The 20403-nt window shown below is 50.9% G+C and overlaps 4 protein-coding genes across 8 annotated transcripts; 2 read left to right on the plus strand and 2 right to left on the minus strand.

The window, feature by feature from the left end:
* The first annotated feature begins 1102 nt into the window (after positions 1-1102).
* nup50 (nucleoporin 50) lies at positions 1103-4212 on the plus strand. 3 transcript variants are annotated; one of them, XM_054761544.1, is made up of 8 exons: positions 1103-1599; positions 1998-2135; positions 2205-2288; positions 2356-2554; positions 2664-3152; positions 3251-3335; positions 3409-3527; positions 3659-4212. In XM_054761544.1, exons 1-8 carry the CDS (start codon positions 1516-1518, stop codon positions 3856-3858), a joined length of 1398 nt encoding a protein of 465 aa, XP_054617519.1. In that variant the 5' UTR covers positions 1103-1515; the 3' UTR covers positions 3859-4212. The 3 variants fall into 3 exon arrangements, with proteins under 3 accessions (XP_054617519.1, XP_054617511.1, XP_054617501.1); XM_054761536.1 differs by having other exon boundaries at positions 1104-1599; positions 2001-2135; positions 2613-3152; XM_054761526.1 differs by having other exon boundaries at positions 1119-1599; positions 2613-3152.
* kiaa0930 lies at positions 2392-6967 on the minus strand. Its single transcript, XM_054761598.1, has 10 exons — positions 6640-6967; positions 6184-6332; positions 5946-6050; positions 5803-5880; positions 5633-5734; positions 5423-5563; positions 5159-5347; positions 4929-5088; positions 4696-4851; positions 2392-4625 (listed from the first exon to the last, which is right to left on the minus strand). Exons 1-10 carry the CDS (start codon positions 6764-6766, stop codon positions 4585-4587), a joined length of 1248 nt encoding a protein of 415 aa, XP_054617573.1. The 5' UTR covers positions 6767-6967; the 3' UTR covers positions 2392-4584.
* A 630-nt stretch (positions 6968-7597) lies between these two features.
* Positions 7598-13869, minus strand: fbxo7 (F-box protein 7). 3 transcript variants are annotated; one of them, XM_054761579.1, is made up of 10 exons: positions 13275-13868; positions 12786-12908; positions 12399-12582; positions 12097-12321; positions 8903-9047; positions 8758-8841; positions 8588-8683; positions 8341-8517; positions 8236-8270; positions 7598-8192 (listed from the first exon to the last, which is right to left on the minus strand). In XM_054761579.1, the coding sequence occupies exons 2-10, from the start codon at positions 12905-12907 to the stop codon at positions 7863-7865; spliced, it is 1398 nt and encodes a 465-aa protein (XP_054617554.1). In that variant the 5' UTR covers position 12908; positions 13275-13868; the 3' UTR covers positions 7598-7862. The 3 variants fall into 3 exon arrangements, with proteins under 3 accessions (XP_054617554.1, XP_054617545.1, XP_054617561.1); XM_054761570.1 differs by having other exon boundaries at positions 12786-13869; XM_054761586.1 differs by having other exon boundaries at positions 7598-8165; positions 12786-13865.
* Positions 13870-14030: 161 nt separating this feature from the next.
* On the plus strand, positions 14031-17559 carry rtcb (RNA 2',3'-cyclic phosphate and 5'-OH ligase). Its single transcript, XM_054761514.1, has 12 exons — positions 14031-14417; positions 15363-15438; positions 15510-15577; positions 15649-15748; positions 15806-15962; positions 16056-16212; positions 16289-16448; positions 16512-16687; positions 16758-16946; positions 17007-17117; positions 17212-17331; positions 17403-17559. Exons 1-12 carry the CDS (start codon positions 14325-14327, stop codon positions 17508-17510), a joined length of 1515 nt encoding a protein of 504 aa, XP_054617489.1. The 5' UTR covers positions 14031-14324; the 3' UTR covers positions 17511-17559.
* The last annotated feature ends 2844 nt before the right edge of the window (positions 17560-20403 follow it).

Below are 20403 nucleotides of genomic sequence, written 5' to 3' on the forward strand. Positions count from 1 at the left end.
TTCCCCTGTGAAGGGACAGCGTGAGAGACCAATATAGAAGGTGTGGGGCTGGGTTGTGGGCGAGGCTTAGAGTACAGCATGTTTTGTCTAAAATGTTAGCTACGAAGAGACATTCTTAAAAAAGACAAAGTGGACATGAGCGTACAGTATATTAAGACCAACGTGAGTCCATCATAAACGCTGATGGGAAAAAGTCCCTCCCTCCGTTGTTGCCCTGCACACATGCCCCTCCCCCACCCAGCCAAGGATGCTGCTTTGCATTTCAAGGCTCGGAGGCCAAAGTCTGCGAGTTGTCTTGGTGACGTTCCCACCGCAACATGCCCCGAGTCGCTCTGAGTGAGCTGGGACGGCCTTCCGTGAGGCTGGTCTGGACCTGGTCCCATCCAGTCCATCCATCAATCCAATGGTTGTGTGGGGAGGTCACCCAGGCCTCATGCGAGGGAAACAGAAAGCCTGGTCTTCAACCTCATTGGTTAGTCCATAAGGTGGCGCTAGAGGAGGAGTAAAACAAGAAGCCTCACAGAATACGAATGTTGTTTTGTGTCTTTTCCAACAAACATAAGACGCTCAACACAGGCACAGACACAGAGTCCGGGCCAGAACCCAGTCTGGAACCTCCCTTTGAGAGAAACGGGTGTAAAAACTGAAGCAGGAACTTCCTGCCGCTCTGATGTCCACGCTGCTCATGGCTGACATTTAAGTCGCATTCCTTGAAAATGTCAGGACATTTCATGTGGACAATGGAATCTTGGCTGTGTGGACACGAGGACATGTTCCAGGTGCCGTACTTTGTTGTGAAATATTTCAGTGATCGTGAAGACTTTTGCTGTGACTTGAAAGATGATGATGATCTTCCTTCCAGCTAGTCCATCTTCTCCACACCAGCTGGTCAAAGGTCTCCTGCTGCTCTTTGGACCCACGGCTCACTTCCTGGTTTGTCCAGCACCTGTTCCTGTTTGGCTGGCCACCTGGCTTCTTGCAAGCTTGGAGAGGAGCCATCTGCCAACCGACTCTGCATCATGTGCTTCCTTTTTCCTGACTCTGAATGCTGAGGAATCCTTCTGCAGCTCCATCCTTGCAGGGCAAATCACCCTGTGTATTTCTTTGAAAGAAGTCACCTGATTTTGGGTAACAGGATGGAAATTATGTCATTAATATGGAGTGAAAAGTTAAGTTTCCTCACAGGGTTCTCAACAATCAGACTGGTGTCGCCACCTGCTGGATATTTTCATGAAGGTTCTGAGCAGGTGGGCTTATTTGACCCAAACAGCGATTTAATGGAGAATGAATTCATCAACATTGCACACCTCGTATCACGGCAATCTAATACTGTAAACATTAACAACGAGGAGCTCAGTTACAAAGCACGGATGATGTCATAAAACTACAACTCCCAGCAGGCCACTGCTCTGACGCATGCGCAGAAAAGCGCCCGGGCAAACTCATGCGGATGTGTTGCTCCGTGAAATGGCGGCGTGAGAGAGGCTCCTTTAAATCACCGGAGAGCCGCCGTTGATGTTTGTTCTGTGCGAAAGCTCCCCAGCAGCGTTCTTCCATTCAGAGACACAAACGCCGTTGGCTTTCTGCTTCCACATAAAGGTAAGTTAGAGTCACTCAGCAACCACGTAGCCGTCTGTGGCTAATGTTAGCAGCTAGCTAATAAGGGCTACGTGTTGAGAGGCTGACAGGAACAACGTGAATGTTTTCACGCAAAAAAAAAGAATATTCACGCGCAGCAATGACTTGATTCAATCACACAGGGTACTTGTTATCACAACTGAAATCACTGATTTGGTTTGTTTTTAGAGGCGCCATGCAAACATGACTTACGGTACCTGCTAGAGATCACTCACTGTGGACTTCTAGGTCAGGCTGTGCTTCCTTTAAAAGTGTGTGTGTGTGTGTGTGTGTGTGTGTGTGTGTGTGTGTGTGTGTGTGTGTGTGTGTGTGTGTGTGTGTGTGTGTGTGTGTGTGTGTGTGTGTGTGTGCGCGCGCAGCAGCAGCCTCGGTTCTCTTGGTTCCGTGAGCTGCAGCTCGGATCCAAAGGTGACCAGGGAGCAGGTGGGATGGCCAAGCGGATCGCTGACAAGGAGCTGACAGACAGGAACTGGGATCAGGAGGAGGAAGGCGAGGAGGTGAAGTCATTTCTCCAGAAGGCTTTGTAGTGACAAGCGGTCGTCTAATTCCAACTTTTGTTTCCTCAGGCCGGAACCTTCTCTCTGGCCAGCGAGGATGTGCTGAAGAACCGTGCCATCAAAAAGGCCAAGCGGCGAAACATTGGTGCTGAGGTAGTGTCTGTCACAAGGATGACTTCATCAGCGTTATCGTTATTCAGCGTACGCATGTGTGTTCCAGGGTGACGGGGTCGGAGCCTTCAAAGGCTTTAAAGGGTTCTCGATGAGTGGCGGCGCCACGCCACACCCATTTTCTGCTTTTGGCAACTGCAGCGGATTTAAGGGCCTCGGGGGTCTGACCAACGGAAATAGCATCACGCCATCTTTTGGCGGTTCATCATTATCACCACCTGCTGTGACCACGCCCTCCATGACGGCTGGTGAGTCATGTGACCTCAGTGGCCGGGAACGTCTGATCAGTTCCTCCTCCTTCCTCAGGGCTTGCATTCAATGGCTCCGTCTCTGCCTCGCCCTCCTCTGATGTCACAGGAAAGTCATCAAATGGCCCCGCCTCCAGCAGCAGCAGCAGCAGCAGCAGCAAGGAGTACAGCCGGCAGCTGACGGCACTCAACTGCTCCGTGCGCGACTGGATCACTAAGCACGTGAACGACAACCCTCTGTGCGACCTCAACCCCATTTTCCGCGATTACGAGCGCCACCTGGCCAGCATCGAGCAGCAGTACGGCACCGCCGCCTCGGAAGAGAAGAAAGATGGCGGGATGCCGCTGACTGGTGTCGCCTCTTCCTCAGCCAGCGGCAGCTTGACCGTCTTTCCTTTCTGCAAGGACAAGACGGAAGATAAAGGCGCTCCGGTTCCGCCTGGCGTCACATTTAACTTTGGTCAGAAGGTGGATGGCTCGGTTCTGAGCTCCTTAGGGTCCAAAACCACGCCCCCCAACTTCTCCTTCTCTGGACAGAGCTCCTTGTTTGGAAGCGCATCCTTCAGTGGGACCAAGAGTGAGGATGCCAAGCCAGCAGGTACGCACGCACGCACACACACACACACACACACACACACACACACACAGGAGGCAGGTCATGTGATGCTCATGTTGGTTTCTATTCATGTTGCGCAGACGACAACACAGGCGACGAGTCCTATGAGCCGCCCAAACCCGAAGTCAGGGAGGTCAAAGAGGACAATGCCTTCTACTCCAAGAAGTATGTGATGATGTCACGGCGCCGTCAGTTGATTGGCAGCTTCTGACTGTGTGTGTGTGTGTGTGTGTGTCAGGTGTAAAGTGTTTTACAAGAAGGAGGCGGAGTTTAAGGAGAAGGGTGTGGGCACGCTGCACCTCAAACACACGACGGAGGGAAAAACTCAGATGATTGTTCGAGCTGACACTAACCTTGGTAAGAACACACACTTCCTGTGTCGCACTACACACTTCCTATTGGGGTGTGGGGTCAGGCGGTCTGACCACTATGCACTTCCCGTGGGCGGAGGGTCACCTGACTGGTCTGATGTGACGGCTCCTCTGCAGGAAACATCCTACTCAACATCTTGCTGCACACCACCATGCCGTGCTCGCGGGTGGGCAAGAACAACGTGATGGTGGTGTGCGTGCCCAACCCTCCCGTCGATGACGACGACCCCGGCAGCCCGGTGCCGCTCCTCATCCGCGTCAAGACTGCAGAGGACGCTGACGAGCTCCACAAGACCCTCGAGGAGCAGAAGGGCTGAAGCAGAGCGCGGCCTGTCGCCATCCACCTGATCGCTACACACACACACAGAGAGAGAGGGTTCTAGAAGGTGGTTTTACTGTGAAGCGCTGGGCGACATTCCCTCGGTTTTTCTCCATGCAGCGTTTTCACGTTTACTTTTTTGTAATTTTGGCGTTAGGAACCATTTGTTGTGCAAATGTTTCCCGTGCCAGGAGGGACATTTTTACCCCGTCGTGGAACTTTGTTTTGGAAGTGTCCTTGCACCACTCCCGCATCCCATGGAATAAAATGAAACCAGAAGTTTTCTGCTCTTGGACTTTACTTTCAGTGTTTGTGGGTAAGAAGAATAAATTGTGATGCTCGTGTAGCAAAACACTCAAAGTCTGCGTGTGTTGCCATGACAACGCGCGAACAGGAAGTGGCAGCGTGTTTTCCTGTCCCTCCCTGTTTGGCTAAAGCTTTGTCTTCCCTTTTCAGCATCATCACGTCTGTGAAAGGTCATGACGTTGGTAACTACATCAGGTGCAGCAGAATATTTACAGCACGTCACTTCCTGTCTGAGCACGCCGCCTTGTCACGTTGAGGTCATGTGATCCTGGCGCCGTATCCATGGTGATGAGCGGCAGGAACGTCGAGACGAGGAGGCACTTCTCGGACAGCTGGTTTGCGGTTCTGGTGGCGGCCGGTCCGTGTCAGGACCCCGTGATGCGGTGGGAGGCACTTTGCTGACGACGCGCAGGCGCCGCTACACCATCAGGATGGGCTTCTGGCGCACCTCCAAGATGTCTGGTGATGTCACATGATTAGAGCACCACTGCTGAGCTAGGGTAGGGTATGGTGAGGGGGCGGGGCTCACCTGTGGTGATGCGGTGCAGAGGCAAGGTGACGTAGGTCAGGTGGGAGTAGAGCAGGAAGCAGTCATCGCCGCGGTTCAGTTTCAGCCAAGATCCCACCAGAGAACGACCCGTGCCCGACAGCGAGCGTGAGCGCAGGTTGGTGGCGCTGTGGAGCTCTGACACGTGTACACACACACACACACACACAGATCATGTCTTCTGAAGCGGCAACTCATTTGACCTTCACCTTTACCTTCATCTTCCTCCTCCCGGAAGAATTCCTCGCTGTCATTGGCCGAGTGCGACTTCTTCATCTCGGCCATCCTGTGGCGAGGAATCTTGCGCCTGAGCGACGGCGAGAAGAAGGCAGGGCGGTTCCTCTCAGGAGTGGGGGGTGTGCTGAATGACGTCACCTGGGCGGGGAGCACGCCAAAAGTCCGCACACGGAAGGCAATGTGGAGCAAAGACAAGACGGCTGCTTACCCTCTCATGCACCGGCGTCACATGCTCGTCCTCGGTGCCGCAGGGGGAGGTGTCACCGGTGGGCACCCTGCTGACAGCCATCTCGGCGTGACCTTTGCCCTGCGGGCCCTTCATCCTCACAAACTCCATGTTGTTGTACTTGTAGAAGCCAAACGACATGCGCTGGGCCATCTTGGCCGCCACACTCACCTGCGTAAAGAATCGCCGCCACGTTAGCTCAGTGCTGGGCGTGCGTGAGGCTAGCACGAGGAGGCGGAGTCTCACCCGGTTGTCATAGACTTTCTTGAGCGCCTCGTAGCGGATGGAGCCCTGGAAGATTACGCCCTGGAAGGTGTTGCTCTTGTCACTCGCCACCAGCTCCACACACACCATCTCCCCCTCCCCTACCGTCATGTCGTTGAACACCTGCGAGCGCACGTGCACACGCTCTTAAAGCTGTGCGCCCAAAAGCTGCTCACCTGGAAGCTCCGCTACCTCCTCAAAGTTGTCAATCATGAAGAAGATGTTAGGGTAGCTCATCTTTGACTCCTCCCCTTTGCTGTCCATGGCATGTTTGCTGGGAGATGCAAACACTTCCTGTATGCACAGGAAGTAGCATAAGCTCTCAAAGCTAACCGTGCATGCATGCTAACACCACCACTCACCTGACATTTCTTCTTGTGTATGTGGATGTCGCCCGTGTCTGAGCGTGTGCACACGGCGCACGTCACCACGTAGTCTAGCTGTGAAGGCAAGTGCACGTCAGCTGGCCGTCACATGCACGCGAGTGTCTGCGTGCGTGCAAGACCTTCTGCAGGATAAGGTTGAGGTAGACGCTCTCCTCCCAGTCGATGTCCGGGTCTCCGAGGCCCGGAAGCTTCTTCGAGTCTCTCCTGTAGACTTCCACCTCCACCTGCAAGGAACCGCCAATCAGGATGCAGCATCACAAACATGGCCGCCAATATCACCAAATGACAACGTCAACTATGCAAGTCACATGACTACCCAGAATGGCCATCACTTCCTGGTCCCAAGCAGACACTCACCTTCTTGCCCTCCGTGTTGTCCGTGCCGACGTAGGCCAACTTCCTGCGCACATAGAAGAGCATGTCGTCCTGCTGGAGAGCCCACTTCTCCATGAAGTAGGTGGAGAACATCCAGGTCCAGAACACGATCCGGTCATCCTTAAAGCAACCTGCGTGCGCATGCACACACAAGCACACATGAATTACTGACTCTAAAGGAGACTGTTGCCAAGCAACCGCACAGCAGGTAAACTACTAGCCTCGCCCACTCATGTTATGTTGACCCGTGTCATCACGTGACTGGTCACTTTCAGCGAGCACGGCACGTGACCGTGACGACATTTTGCTGCTCAGCTGACGTCATCGTCAAATTCACGTGACTGGCGGAACTCGATCACGACAATGACGTAAAGCTATGCTAACATCAAAGCATTAATGACAGTAAATGACCCATTAGCATAAACAGGAGCATCTGACCCAGTCCACTCATTTCCTGGCGGATGTTCAGTCGGTTCCGCTCGTCGGCGATGGCTTTCAACATATGCTGCAGCGACCCGTCCAGTTCGGCGGTGTCCTCCTCACACAAGCCCGGTACAGACGCCATCTCCGCGCTGGGACCATGACAGACCGGGCCCGAGCTACGGACCGGAACCAGCAACTGGCTGGGAGGCCCGCGTTGTCCTCTTTTCAACCCCGGCAAATGCGAGGTGCCACCGCGCTCGGTTCCACTATCTTTGGCGCGGCCGGAGGAGGTTCTGTTGTGAGGATCAGCTGGAACCACCCCTCCAACTTCCGGTAACAACACGAGGCTCTTAAAGGGACAGTACAAGAGTGGACACCCTCTTCTAACGTTTGTATTTATCACCAGGTGACTCCGTAATAAACTTTATTATACTCTAATATGTAGCCTCATTTAACTGTGTTCACACTTCATTTACTTCATTTAAACTATACTATTCCTTTACAATTAATTTAAAAATATGTAAACATTTGTTTAATCTTCATTTAAAATGTTTCGGTGCTTGGCGGTTCTGGAATCAAACGAACCCCAACCGAGTTTCGGCGCCGCCCGCCTCTCAGCGCTTTGCTTAGCATTGTGCTAGCGAGCGATGCGGTCTATGTATTTATTGACGCGTTTGTTCTAAACTCTGCCCCGTGGACGCAGAACCAACATTTACCTTTTCCCCTTTTTCTTTAAACGTACAGCCTGCTTCTCGGAAACAGTACATTTTGTACAAGCGTTCCTGCTGGCGAGCGGGACAATACGGGTGACCAGGTGATTGAAAGGGGACACCCATTGTTCTCTGACAAAGGATGACGTCATTGGTTCCCGTCTAAATAGACGAAATTAAGATAAATAATGAGGATTAATTAGCGACGTTATATACTTATGAATTAATTTTTATTACTATTAGGAAGACGACAAAATTGAGGATGATTTGATTGATTGCAGTTTAATGTAAGGCACAACAAAAGCAAGCTTTGCCATTCTTTACAAGAAAACTAACATTTGTTGACAAAGTGCTTTTTAGCATTAGCGTGACGACGTAACGCTGAATCATCAAAGTGATGTCATCATCAGGGTCAGCAGGCCGCCATGACGGCGCTGTGTGAAGCATCGTTACGAACGTCTCGTCACGTTCAGGAGTGGGGCCATCTGCTGCATTCCAACACCGGCGGTTATGTGAGGTCACGCTCTTTCAGATGAACCCTCGTCTGATGTCGGCGGCCCGAGCGCCACCCGGCGGCGGTCGGGGGTCGCTGCGCCGCCGTCGGCGCTCGCTGTGCAGCGAGCCGTGGAGAGGCGGACCAATCGGGTCGTAACGAGGTGTGGGCAGCATGCCGTAGGGGACGGCGGGTCTCAGGTCGTATGCGCCGCCGATGATGCCGGGCAGTGGCGAGTAAGGGGCGGGGCTAAAGATGTGGCGATGAATAAGAGGGAGGGAGCAGGGCCGGTCCACACATCCTCCTTTTTGCCGGAACCTGTAGAAACTTTTGTAGAGCTGCGTGCGCACACACATACACACACACTGGCGTTGATGTTGCCATGGAAACGTGACAGCTGATACTAACCTCCTTCCAGTTGGTTTCTCCCTGCCAGTTGTGATCTAAACCACGAGAAGAAAGGTCACATGACAAGGCGGCGTCACACGTCCACACAAGATGGTGCAGTCTCACCGCTGAAGTCGCGTCGGACCAGATGTCTCCAGAGCGCCGGGTCGTCGGTGGAGGCGTGCAGGTGCTTGCAGACGGCCGACAGCCTCACCAGCGAGCACACGTCCAGCAGGCGCAGCACGAGGAGGAGGAGCTCGGGAGGGAGCGCCGCCAGGCCGAACGCCACTGGCAGAGACAAGGCTGCCGACAATCCCACTGGTCACAACTCAGGCTTGGAGGGAAAGCCAACATGGCGGCGGCGTGGTCTTACCTTCACGTGTAGCGGCGATCAGCGGGTACACCAGCTGGTCTTTGAAGACTCGCGACAGTCGACTCAAAGCCTTGAAGGCAGCGGCCGCGCTCCCGCCTGAAAGACACGAGTCACTGAGGGGCAACGCCACCCATGCTCATACGCCGCATCCACCAATCAACAGCTCTGACCTGGCCACGCCTCCGTCACGTAGCTGGAAGGGTCCACGCACACCTTAGCCGCCATGCTGGCGCTGTCGCCCACCTGCAGAATGGCTGTGAGGATGATGATTATGAGGGTTTTCATCAGTGAGGAAGATCAACGTGTTTCACGCACCTTCGATAATGAGCACGGGGCTCATGCGCACCGCCACCACCGTGGCCACACCCTTTTCGCACAACGTGTGCGTGTACTGAAGTCTGTAAGCTCCACCCCCTGACCGCCATTCAACTGGCATCTCCGTGGACTTCACCTCGCTATCCTACAAACAACAATATGCTAAAATCACGACGCTAACTTCATGTCACAACATGCTAACACCATGACACATCAAGTTCATGTCACATGCTAACATCACAACACACTAACATCACGACACACTGACTTCTTTGTCACAACACGCTAGCATCACAACACACTAAATTCATGTCACAACACGCTAGCATCACGACACACTAACTTAATGTCATAACACGCTAACATCACAACACACCAACTTCATGTCACATGCTAACATCACAACACAGTAATTTCATGTTAAAACTTGATGTCACATGCTAACATCATGACACACGAACTTCTTGTCACAACAAGCTAACATCAGTACATATTACCTTCATGTCACAACCAGCTAAGATCAGAACACACTAATGTCATGTCACAACACACTAACATCACAACATTAACTTCATGTCACATGCTAACATTACAGCACACTAACTTAATGTCACAACACGCCAACATCTTGTTACAACACGTTCACACAGCAACACGCTATTATCACATCAGAACATGCTACCATCACAACACGCTAACATTGCAACATGCTATTATCACATCAGAACATTCTACCATCAGAACACGCTAACATTGCAACATGCTATTATCACATCAGAACATGCTACCATCACAACATGCTAACATTGCAACACGCTATTATCACATCAGAACATGCTACCATCACAATATGCTAACATTGCAACACTCTAATATCACATCAGAACATACTACCATCACAACACGCTATTATCACATCATAACATGCTACCATCACAATACGCTGACATTGCAACATGCTATTATCACATCAGAACATACTACCATCACATGGCAACATCACAATACACTAACATTGCAACATGCTATCACATCAGAACATGCTACCATCACAACACGCTAACATTGCAACACGCTTTTATCACATCAGAACATTTCACCATCACAACACGCTAACATTGCAACACGCTATTATCACATCATAACATGCTACCATCACAATACGCTAACGTTGCAACATGCTATTATCACATCAGAACATACTACCATCACATGGCAACATCACAATACGCTAACATTGCAACATGCTATTATCACATCAGAACATGCTACCATCACAACACGCTAACATTGCAACACGCTATTATCACATCAGAACATTCTACCATCACAACACGCTAACATTGCAACACGCTATTATCACATCAGAACATGCTACCATCACAATACGCTAACATTGCAACTCTCTTATCACATCAGAACATGCTACCATCACAATACGCTAACATTGCAACACTCTATTATCACATCAGAACATTCTACCATCACAACACGCTAACATTGCAACACGCTATTATGACATCATAACATGCTACCATCACAATACGCTAACATTGCAACATGATATTATCACATCAGAACATACTACCATCACATGGCAACATCACAATACGCTAACATTGCAACATGCTATTATCACATCAGAACATGCTACAATCACAACACGCTAACATTGCAGCACGCTATTATCACATCAGAACATTCTACCATCACAACACGCTAACATTGCAACACGCTATTATCACATCAGAACATGCTACCATCACAATACGCTAACATTGCAACACTCTATTATCATATCAGAACATTCTACCATCACAACACGCTAACATTGCAACACGCTATTATCACATCATAACATGCTACCATCACAATACGCTAACATTGCAACATGCTATTATCACATCAGAACATACTACCATCACATGGCAACATCACAATACGCTAACATTGCAACATGCTATTATCACATCAGAACATGCTACCATCACAATACGCTAACATTGCAACACTAATATCACATCAGAACATTCTACCATCACAACACGCTAACATTGCAACACGCTATTATCACATCATAACATGCTACCATCACAATACGCTAACATTGCAACACGCTATTATCACATCAGAACATTTTACCATCACAACACGCTAACATTGCAACACGCTATTATCACATCAGAACATGCTACCATCACAACACGCTAACATTGCAACACGCTATTATCACATCAGAACATGCTACCATCACAATACGCTAACATTGCAACACTCTATTATCAAATTAGAACATTCTACCATCACAATACGCTAACATTGCAACATGCTATTATCACATCAGAACATACTACCATCACATGGCAACATCACAATACACTAACACTGCAACATGCTATTATCACATCAGAACATGCTACCATTACATGCTACCATCACAACACGCTAACATTGCAATATGCTATTATCACATCAGAACAAACTACCATCACATGGCAACATCACAACACGCTAACATTGCAACACGCTATTATCACATCAGAACATACTACTATCACAATACGCTAACATTGCAACATGCTATTATCACATCAGAACATTCTACCATCACATGGCAACATCACAATACGCTAACATTGCAACATGCTATTATCACATCAGAACATGGTACCATTACATGCTACCATCACAACATGCTAACATTGCAACATGCTATTATCACATCAGAACAAACTACCATCACATGGCAACATCACAACACGCTAACATTGCAACACGCTATTATCACATCAGAACATACTACCATCACAATACGCTAACATTGAAACATGCTATCATCACATCAGAACATAGTACCATCACATGGCAACATCACAACACGCGAACATTGCAACATGCTAGTATCACATCAGAACATACTACATTCACATGTTAACATTACAACACACTAACATCACATCCCAAAGCGCTAACATCACGACATGCTAACATTGCGACATGCTAATATCACAAAAGAAACATCACAACGCGTTATCATGTCACAACATGCTAACATCATGCCAAAACCTGCTAAAACACTTGGCATCTGGCCAATGTGTTAGAACAAGCTCATGTTAAAAAGCACACTAATATCACTAATAACACTCAACACGCTAAAATGACACGATGACAGATCGAGCAGCTCCATGATTGACCTGCAGCGTGAATCCCGTCTCCAGCATGAGGAGGTGAGCGGCCACCATGATGGCGTCGCTGGGACAGGTGACAGCGGCGGCGTGATAGAGCAGCTCCAGAGAGCGCGGCGCCTGTCCTTCGCCGGCCTCGCCACACAGCATCGGTTCCCAACTGAGGACGGGCGGTGCTCGGGGGCCGGAGGAGCACGACGCCTCCGAAGGGTCGGGAGGGGCGGGGCTACAGGTCTGCCAAACACAAACGCCATAGTGACCTTTGACACGTCAACTGGCGATGACATCAAGCGTAGGTTTCCACCACTCACCCCGCTGGAGGTCATGCCGGCGCGTCTGCTGGCGGTCGGCTCGGTGGGGGGCTTCCGGGTCGCGGCGGCGGGAAGCAACACGCGGATGAGATCTCCGGGGACCACGCCGCAGGACGACAGCCTCTGGCTCGTGTCAGACAGGAGCTCGGCGCCGTTCAGAGAAAGACCAAACGCCACGTCCCGACTGAGGAGGACAAATAAAAAATAAAGTTAGCTAATGCTAACGTCAACAAAAAGTGTTAGCACGTGCTCATGCTGGGTCCTGTTAGCTTGCTGTTGATTTTTTTTAAGTCAGTGACGTAAAGACGCGTCACACAACATGAAGTTACAAACATAACACTTGTTCAGGTACGACTTTTGTTAAAAACTTTTCAAGACGTAACAGACCTGAGGCCGTGGGAGGGTAGCAGGACGTCCTGGATGTGTGCTGTCAGCTCCTTCAAAGTGGACTCGGGTCCAAATAAGTCCACTTTGCAGGTCTGCTTGCAGATGCGAACACGCAGCTTCATGCTGACGCAACACATCATCTTTTATCATCTTTTATCATCATGGTTATACAACATCCTACTCCATCTTGGCTTGTTTGTTTTTTTTTTTGATGAGTCACTAACGTTGCTTTCATCGTCAGCTAGTTTCACCAACACAAACTCAATTCACGTCATTCGACTTTCATATTCTGGCGCGTTTAGCCTGTGAAATACATCTTTTTGAAAAAAACGGATGAAATGAAAACGATAATTTAAAAGCCTCTGTTTTCACTTCTTCACATTAACTGCTCACAGCTCAGCCAAGTAAGCTAGCTAGCTAGCTAACTAGCGTAACGACTCCAAAGTGGATATTTCATGTTAAAAACATACATTTAATTAAACATTTTACCTGATAATAAGACGACGCGCACGAGCTTCGAGTCTTAGCTTCTTCCGTCAACAACATCCGGTTTAAAAAAATAAAATTACTTTCATGCTAAAAAAATAAAATTACTTTCATGCTATTATACGGAGCCCCCTTAGGGGTGAGAAAAATGTATGGGTAGAAAATCTCGCAAAATATGAAGCTACATGACACACTTCTGGTCGTAGCTTGCCTCCACTTAGCAAAATTGTGTGGAAAAACAATTTAATTTCCATTTTCGGCATTTCCGCATCTCTTACTGCACAATCGTGATCGTGTTTTCAATTCCGTGATGGTAATTCGGCTCGTCTTTCGAACATAAAATGCTAACATCCGGGCACTTGAAAAGAAATACATTGATTAGTCATACATTGGAATCTTTCACTTGTGTGCACTGCTTGTCCTTTAAGTAAACACTGGTACCAGAAACCCAACCAATGTGATGCTCTTAATTTGAAGTATCAACGCAAACATCCGCTCTGAACGCGCAAGTACAATGCGCATAATGGATACAGTTTCGCTGAGCTCGAGCAAAATTTCGTCAGTTTTTTTCCGTTGTTTTACCCATCCTTTTTCCCTTCTAGTCCCTTCGGGAGTTCCGTACGGTGATGGTCGGAAAAAGAACTCTCGTACATTGCTTTCTTTTATAAAGGCACGCTTATATTGTGCTTTTGTTTTGAAGGACAGCCGCCATGTTGCGCAGGCAACGTTGCCGTGTCGTAATGAACTACATCTATGGTACGGCTAATGTACAATTCACACTGCTGTCAGCAATAACGGTCAGCAATAACTATGTATATCCAAAAAAATTATACTCCAATTAAATATGACTACAGTTGACTTTAATGCTGTAGTCACTGTAAGAGTACTCACATTCACCGAAGTAGCAACACTACGCCAAACTGTTTGTACGCGCTGCAAGACTTAAATATTAGCGGGCTTCCGTAGCAGCCCGTCTAAATGTCACTCGGTACTACTAGACAGCAGCTAATGCGCAGCGTGAAAAGCTAACATTTGTTGGAATAAACTGCAGTAATGAGTAGGAATTACAACGACGAGCTACAATTTGTGGACAAGATTTCCACAAACTGCTGGAGAATTAAAAAGGGTTTCGTTCCCAACATGCAGGTAGATATCGGGGCTGTTAGCTACTTGGCTACACAACAATTAGTCCACTGCCACAACGTCTTTATTATTATTATTACTACTATTACTATTATTATTATGCAGGACTGTAAAATACGACTCTTAACTTCAAGTTTATGTGTTAAAAATCACATGTCGTATTATCTACTTTGATGTGGATGACTTTGTTAGCTATGCTAATCAAGTAGACAGGGCAGCGGGGGCCACAGAGTGAAAAATGAAATCATACAACTTTGTAAATATGCTTAGAAGTATTTTATATATACATACACTGCTAAAAAAAATGAGAGGAACACTTGGAAAACACATCAGATCTAAACTGGGGAAAAATGATGTTGAATATGTTTCCTGATAATAAGTGGGTGATGTATTAGTAACAAAATGATGCCACATCATTTGATAGAAATGAAAATGATCACCCTATAGAGGGGGGAAATCAAAGACACCCCAAAAATGAAAGTGAAAAAATGATGCAGCACACTGGTCCATTTGGCTAAAATGTCATTGTAGCAACTCAAAATGATTGTCAGTAGTTTGTGTGGCCCCCACGTGCTTGTACGCATGCCTGACAACGTGGGGGCATGCTCCTAATGAGACTACGGCTTTTTACAGTTTTTCTCTGATTTTTTTTCTTGGAAGTTTTTCCCCCCAACGTAATTTTCCAAAAAGAACAAGTTCATTTAGTTATATTTGTCATCATGTTATGATTTTAAAACATTTTTTCCTTTATTACTTAATACAATATTCGATTTTTCCTCATAATATTACGTATTGTTATGCTCGTAAAATGAGGACTTTTTCATGTTAGACAACATTTGGATTTGAATCTTGTAAAATGCCTGCAGGTTTTTCCTTTTTGGCGTCAGATGCTATTTTTGGAGTGCGCCCCCTGGTGTAGGAGTTTGTGTGAAGTGTGAAATGTTTCAGGTGGAAGGAATCTTCTACGTCAACGACCCTCTGGAGAAGCTGATGTTCGAGGAGCTGAGGAACGCGTGCCGAGGAGGTGACGTCCACACTCGGCTTCTTCGGCAAGCGTCTGTGCACGACTCAACGACGTGTCTTCCTGCTCTGCAGGTGTGGGCGGCTTCCTTCCCGCCATGAAACAGATCGGGAACGTGGCGGCGCTTCCTGGGATTGTCCACGTGAGTACGCAGGCGCCGGTCCGGTGTGGCACCGCTCCCCTTCGGCCACCCTAAACGTTTTGTCCCCGCAGAGATCCATCGGCCTCCCAGACGTCCACTCGGGATACGGCTTCGCCATCGGCAACATGGCCGCCTTTGATATGAACGACCCACATGCGGTGGTGTCTCCAGGTGAGGACGCACGTACGCAGGTGGGGAAGACAAAGTAGCGTGTGTCTTATGATGCAGGTGGCGTGGGTTTCGACATCAACTGCGGCGTCCGCCTGCTGAGGACAAACTTGGACGAGCGAGACGTGGAGCCCGTCAAGGAGCAGCTGGCCCAGTCGCTCTTTGACCACATCCCAGTGGGCGTCGGCTCCAAGGGCGTCATCCCCATGGGGGCCAAGTAAGGAGGGCCGCTCCCACCGGGCCGGGTCCTGTTCTGTGTCTGCCCTGACCCCGTGTGTGTGTGTGTGTGTGTGTGTGTGTGTGTGTGCAGGGACTTGGAGGAGGCGCTAGAGATGGGCGTGGACTGGTCCCTGAGGGAGGGCTACGCGTGGGCTGAGGACAAGGAGCACTGCGAGGAGTACGGGCGGATGTTGCAGGCAGACCCCAACAAAGTGTCGTCCAAGGCCAAGAAGAGAGGCCTGCCTCAGGTACCACTTCCTGTTCCTGCTCTTACACGAGAAAAGCGGCCCACGCAGCGCTCATGCCCGTCGCTTTGCGTCGCAGCTTGGAACTCTGGGAGCGGGAAACCATTACGCCGAGATCCAGGTGGTGGACGAGATCTACAACGACTACGCCGCCAAGAAGATGGGCGTGGACCACAAAGGACAGGTGTGCGTGATGATCCACAGCGGCAGCAGAGGCCTGGGACACCAGGTGGCCACAGGTAGCGATTCCTTTCTCGTGTCCCCGTCCCGCCTCAGCTGACGTCGATGTCCACTGTTGACAGACGCCCTGGTCGCCATGGAGAAGGCCATGAAGCGGGACAAGATCGTGGTGAACGACCGACAGCTGGCCTGCGCCCGCATCACGTCGCAGGAAGGACAGGACTACCTAAAGGGGATGGCGGCGGCCGGGAATTACGCCTGGGTCAACCGCTCCTCCATGACTTTCCTCACCAGACAGGTAACGCCTCCGCCGCCACACGTGGGACGCCGCTAGCCTGCTAGCGCCAACACCGCTCATCTGTTTGCAGGCCTTCTCCAAAGTGTTTGGCACAACGCCGGACGACCTGGACATGCACGTCATCTACGACGTGTCCCACAACATCGCCAAGGTGGAGGAGCACATGGTGGATGGGAAGCAGAGGACGCTGCTCGTCCACCGCAAGGGATCCACTCGCGCCTTCCCCCCACACCACCCCCTCATCCCCGTGGACTATCAGGTAAGTCACCTGCGTGTTCATGTCGGCACGAGCGTGTGACCTTGTTTGACCTCCCGTCAGCTCACAGGCCAGCCGGTGTTGATCGGGGGAACCATGGGGACCTGCAGCTACGTCCTCACGGGGACAGAACAAGGCATGACGGAGACGTTTGGCACCACCTGTCACGGAGCGGTATGCTAGCTCCCCATCTGGTCCTGGTTCTGGTTCTGGTTCTAGCCAAGACGTAACATTAGCGAAAGCTGCTGATGTGCTTCCTGGTGTGCAGGGTCGCGCTCTGTCTCGTGCCAAGTCCCGCCGGAATCTGGACTTCCAGGACGTCCTGGACCAGCTGGCCGACAAAGGCATCGCCATTCGGGTGGCGTCGCCCAAACTCGTCATGGAGGAGGTGAGTGAGGCACGACACCAACCTTTGACCTCTGCAAGCCGGCCGCTATCAACTTTTTTTTTCCTTTTCAGGCTCCTGAGTCGTACAAGAACGTGACAGACGTGGTGGACACGTGTCACGAGGCGGGCATCAGCAGGAAGGCCATCAAGCTGCGACCCATTGCAGTCATCAAAGGCTGAAGACCCCGCCCCCTCGTGGCGTCACGAATGAATAAAACATTAAAGATGATTCTGCTCGCTTCTTCTTCCATCGTGAGTCACGCGCTCCTGTGACGTCACGCACGTGGCAAAGCCTTGTTCTTTAAAGCGGACCAGAGCCGCTGGGTGTGTGTGTGTGTGGGGGGGGGGGGGACCGCGTACGTCGCGCACGTTGAGAATTGCAAACATGGCGGACGTCTACCGGGTCCACGCGGAGCTCGTCCTTCCGATCGTACGGATCCACCTGCAGCGGGTCCTGGCGGCCCAGTGGGTCATGCTGGCTTCGGGCACCACCGACTCGTCTACGCACGTCCTGCTGGCCGACATGTGCACACGCGCCACGCACAAACTGTGCACGCACGCGCTCAGGATCATCGTGGCCGAGCTTCCGGCACCCAAGAGAGGCGTCAAGATCCAGGTGGAAGGTGGTCTCGGTACCGTGTTGGGTTGGGCTCTCAATGTCTCGGACCAGCCGAGCATCAGCTCGGAGAAGCTGGACTCGCTGGTCCAGGAGGAGGTGCGTCAGCGTGTCAACATCACCTTGGCGCCGTGGCACACGGCCCCGCCCCTTTACGTGCCGACCTCCTTCACCAAGACGGATGTTCTGGCCAAGATGGTTCTGCTGGCGTGTGGCGCGCTCAAGGTCTACCTGAGCAAAGCGACGCCACAGGCGCACGGTCTCCACTCGTGTTGGCGCCTACTCGGCGGTCACGAGGCGCCAAAGAGCGGGTACACGTGCGCGCTGGACCAGGTAGAAACCACGGAGGCAGTGACCCAAATCCTCCACAAGTGGACCAGCGCGGAGCACGTGATATCCGAGCAAGAAGTGACGAAAGCAGCGGTGAGAATTGTGGAGGTGATCGCCAAAGACCTGCACTACCCCGACCCCTCCGACAGGGGGCACAGTATGCCACCCAAGCCTCAATTCAATCTGTCGCTCATCAAGGAGCCTCTCTCCCGCTTCTTCCGGTCCGCCTGCGTGGAACCTGCTAGTAGCGCCGAAATTTCCCGCCAACGCAACTTCCTAAACTTTTGTCACAGGAAGTTTGATGAGATGATGTGCGAGTTGGAGATGGTCCGTTACCAGTGCATGCTGCCGGCCCGGGACCTAGGTGCCCACACACCCCGGCCCCAATTTGACTCCCCGCCCACCTTCAGAGAAATCCGCTCCCTCCTTGAGGATGTGTTCTGCGAGGGGGCGGCGCTGGCAGGGGACGGCAGAATCGACATGGATGGGCTTGGACGCGAAGCCGACAGGTTCTCCCATGAACTGGCTAACAAAATGTACGGCTACATGACCGCCAACCGTACCCCGGTCCAGTCCCTGGAGGTGTGGAAGCACTTCTTGGAACCGCTTGTCTTGGAAGTGGACCAAAAAACGACAAATTTTCTCCAAATTCTCATGAAAATTCTGGAAGATTCTGCAAAAAAGTTTGTGCAGCAGCTGCTCCTCTGGATCAAGATGGAACCAGCGACCCGACGGAACCACGCCGACAAGGTGTATGGGTGCTTAACCGATATCAATGCGTTCGTCACTGGAATCGCAGGCCACCGAAGACGGTCGGAGGATGCCCCCTGCGGTCCCGAGAGCCTGTCCCCAGACGCCATTGGTGATTCCTTCTCCGGGGGAACGATCAACTCCGGAACCATCATAAGTCCAGAAACAAAACCGGAAGTCCATTTACTGGACGCCCCCAGACCCCAGGACACCACTGAAGATTCCTGTCCAGACGAGGTCACTTCCACAACCATGAGTCCAGAAACAAAACTGGAGGTCCTTTTGCAGGATGCCCCCAGACCCCAGGACACCACTGGTGATTCCTGTCCGGACGAGAAGGTCGTTTTCAGAACCATGAGTCCAGAAACAAAACTAGAAGTCCATTTGCAGGACGCCCACAAACCCCAAGACACCACTGGTGATTCCTTCACCGAGAAGATCAACTCCAGAACCAAGAGTTCAGAAAAAAAACGGCAGGTCCATTTTCTGGACGTCCCCGCCCCCCGAGACAGCAATGGCGACTCCTGCTCAGACGAAGAGGTCACCGCCAGAACTATGAGTCCAGAAAATAAAGTGGATGCTGACCTGCAGGAATCCCCCAGATCCCAAGACACTGCTTGTGATTCCTGCTCAGACGAGGTTGTCACCTCCAGAACCATGAATCCAGAAACAAAACTGGATGTCGATTTGCAGGACGCCCCCAGACCCCAAGACACCACTTGTGACGACTGCTCTGATGAGGTCGTCACCCCTGGAACCGCAAGTCCAGAAAATAACCCGGAGGTCTGTTTACAGCACACTCCTGGACCCGAAACCCCTCCCCAGTATGCCAGTGATGATTCCTGCCCTGAGGAAACAGTCGTCTCTGGAAGCCAAGCTCCAGAGAGCACACTAGAGGCATGTTTGCAGGAGGCCGACCCCAGCCCCATTAGTCCACAGGAGGCCGACCCCAGCCCCATTAGTCTACAGGAGGCCGACCCCAGCCCCATTAGTCCACCCCTAGACACCGCTGATGATTCCTGCTCAAACAAGGTGGTCTCTAGAACCACAAGTCCACAAAAGAAACTGGAAGTGTGTTTCCAGGAGGACTTGGATGCCTTTGATTTCAAGAGTCCACATCTGGACGTCACCTCCGGAGCTAAAAGCCCAGAGAGCAAGCAGGACTTGCATGTCCAGGAGCCAAAGACCACAACCTTGGACTTGACCACTGATTGCTCGCCACCTGTGTTGGAGGAGGAGGCCACCCCAGCCAAGACTGTGAGTCCTGAAGTCAAGGTGGACACCCAGCCCCCACATACTTGGCTGCCCCATGGCCCTTCTGCGAAGAACGTCCCTCTCAAAAATAACATGCTGGAGATGTGTCCAAAGACCCCGCCC

Source organism: Dunckerocampus dactyliophorus, chromosome 2 (assembly GCF_027744805.1).
Source record: "Dunckerocampus dactyliophorus isolate RoL2022-P2 chromosome 2, RoL_Ddac_1.1, whole genome shotgun sequence".
Lineage (NCBI taxonomy): Eukaryota > Metazoa > Chordata > Actinopteri > Syngnathiformes > Syngnathidae > Dunckerocampus > Dunckerocampus dactyliophorus.

Excerpts from the sequence above, each read along its gene's own strand:
- nup50 (XM_054761526.1), top strand. The coding sequence starts at position 1,516 with ATGTTTGTTCTGTGCGAAAGCTCCCCAGCAGCGTTCTTCCATTCAGAG. Across the intron at positions 2,289-2,355 it reads GGCGAAACATTGGTGCTGAG|GGTGACGGGGTCGGAGCCTT; the intron begins GTAGTGTCTGTC and ends TGTGTGTTCCAG. Across the intron at positions 3,336-3,408 it reads AATGCCTTCTACTCCAAGAA|GTGTAAAGTGTTTTACAAGA; the intron begins GTATGTGATGAT and ends TGTGTGTGTCAG.
- kiaa0930 (XM_054761598.1), bottom strand. The coding sequence starts at position 6,766 with ATGGCGTCTGTACCGGGCTTGTGTGAGGAGGACACCGCCGAACTGGAC. Across the intron at positions 6,333-6,639 it reads CCAGGAAATGAGTGGACTGG|GTTGCTTTAAGGATGACCGG; the intron begins GTCAGATGCTCC and ends ATGCGCACGCAG. Across the intron at positions 6,051-6,183 it reads ACAACACGGAGGGCAAGAAG|GTGGAGGTGGAAGTCTACAG; the intron begins GTGAGTGTCTGC and ends GGTTCCTTGCAG.
- fbxo7 (XM_054761570.1), bottom strand. The coding sequence starts at position 12,925 with ATGATGTGTTGCGTCAGCATGAAGCTGCGTGTTCGCATCTGCAAGCAG. Across the intron at positions 12,322-12,398 it reads CCGGCATGACCTCCAGCGGG|ACCTGTAGCCCCGCCCCTCC; the intron begins GTGAGTGGTGGA and ends TGTGTTTGGCAG. Across the intron at positions 8,842-8,902 it reads CCCCGTGCTCATTATCGAAG|CCATTCTGCAGGTGGGCGAC; the intron begins GTGCGTGAAACA and ends TCATCCTCACAG.
- rtcb (XM_054761514.1), top strand. The coding sequence starts at position 14,325 with ATGAGTAGGAATTACAACGACGAGCTACAATTTGTGGACAAGATTTCC. Across the intron at positions 15,749-15,805 it reads ACATGCGGTGGTGTCTCCAG|GTGGCGTGGGTTTCGACATC; the intron begins GTGAGGACGCAC and ends CTTATGATGCAG. Across the intron at positions 16,213-16,288 it reads AGAAGAGAGGCCTGCCTCAG|CTTGGAACTCTGGGAGCGGG; the intron begins GTACCACTTCCT and ends TTTGCGTCGCAG.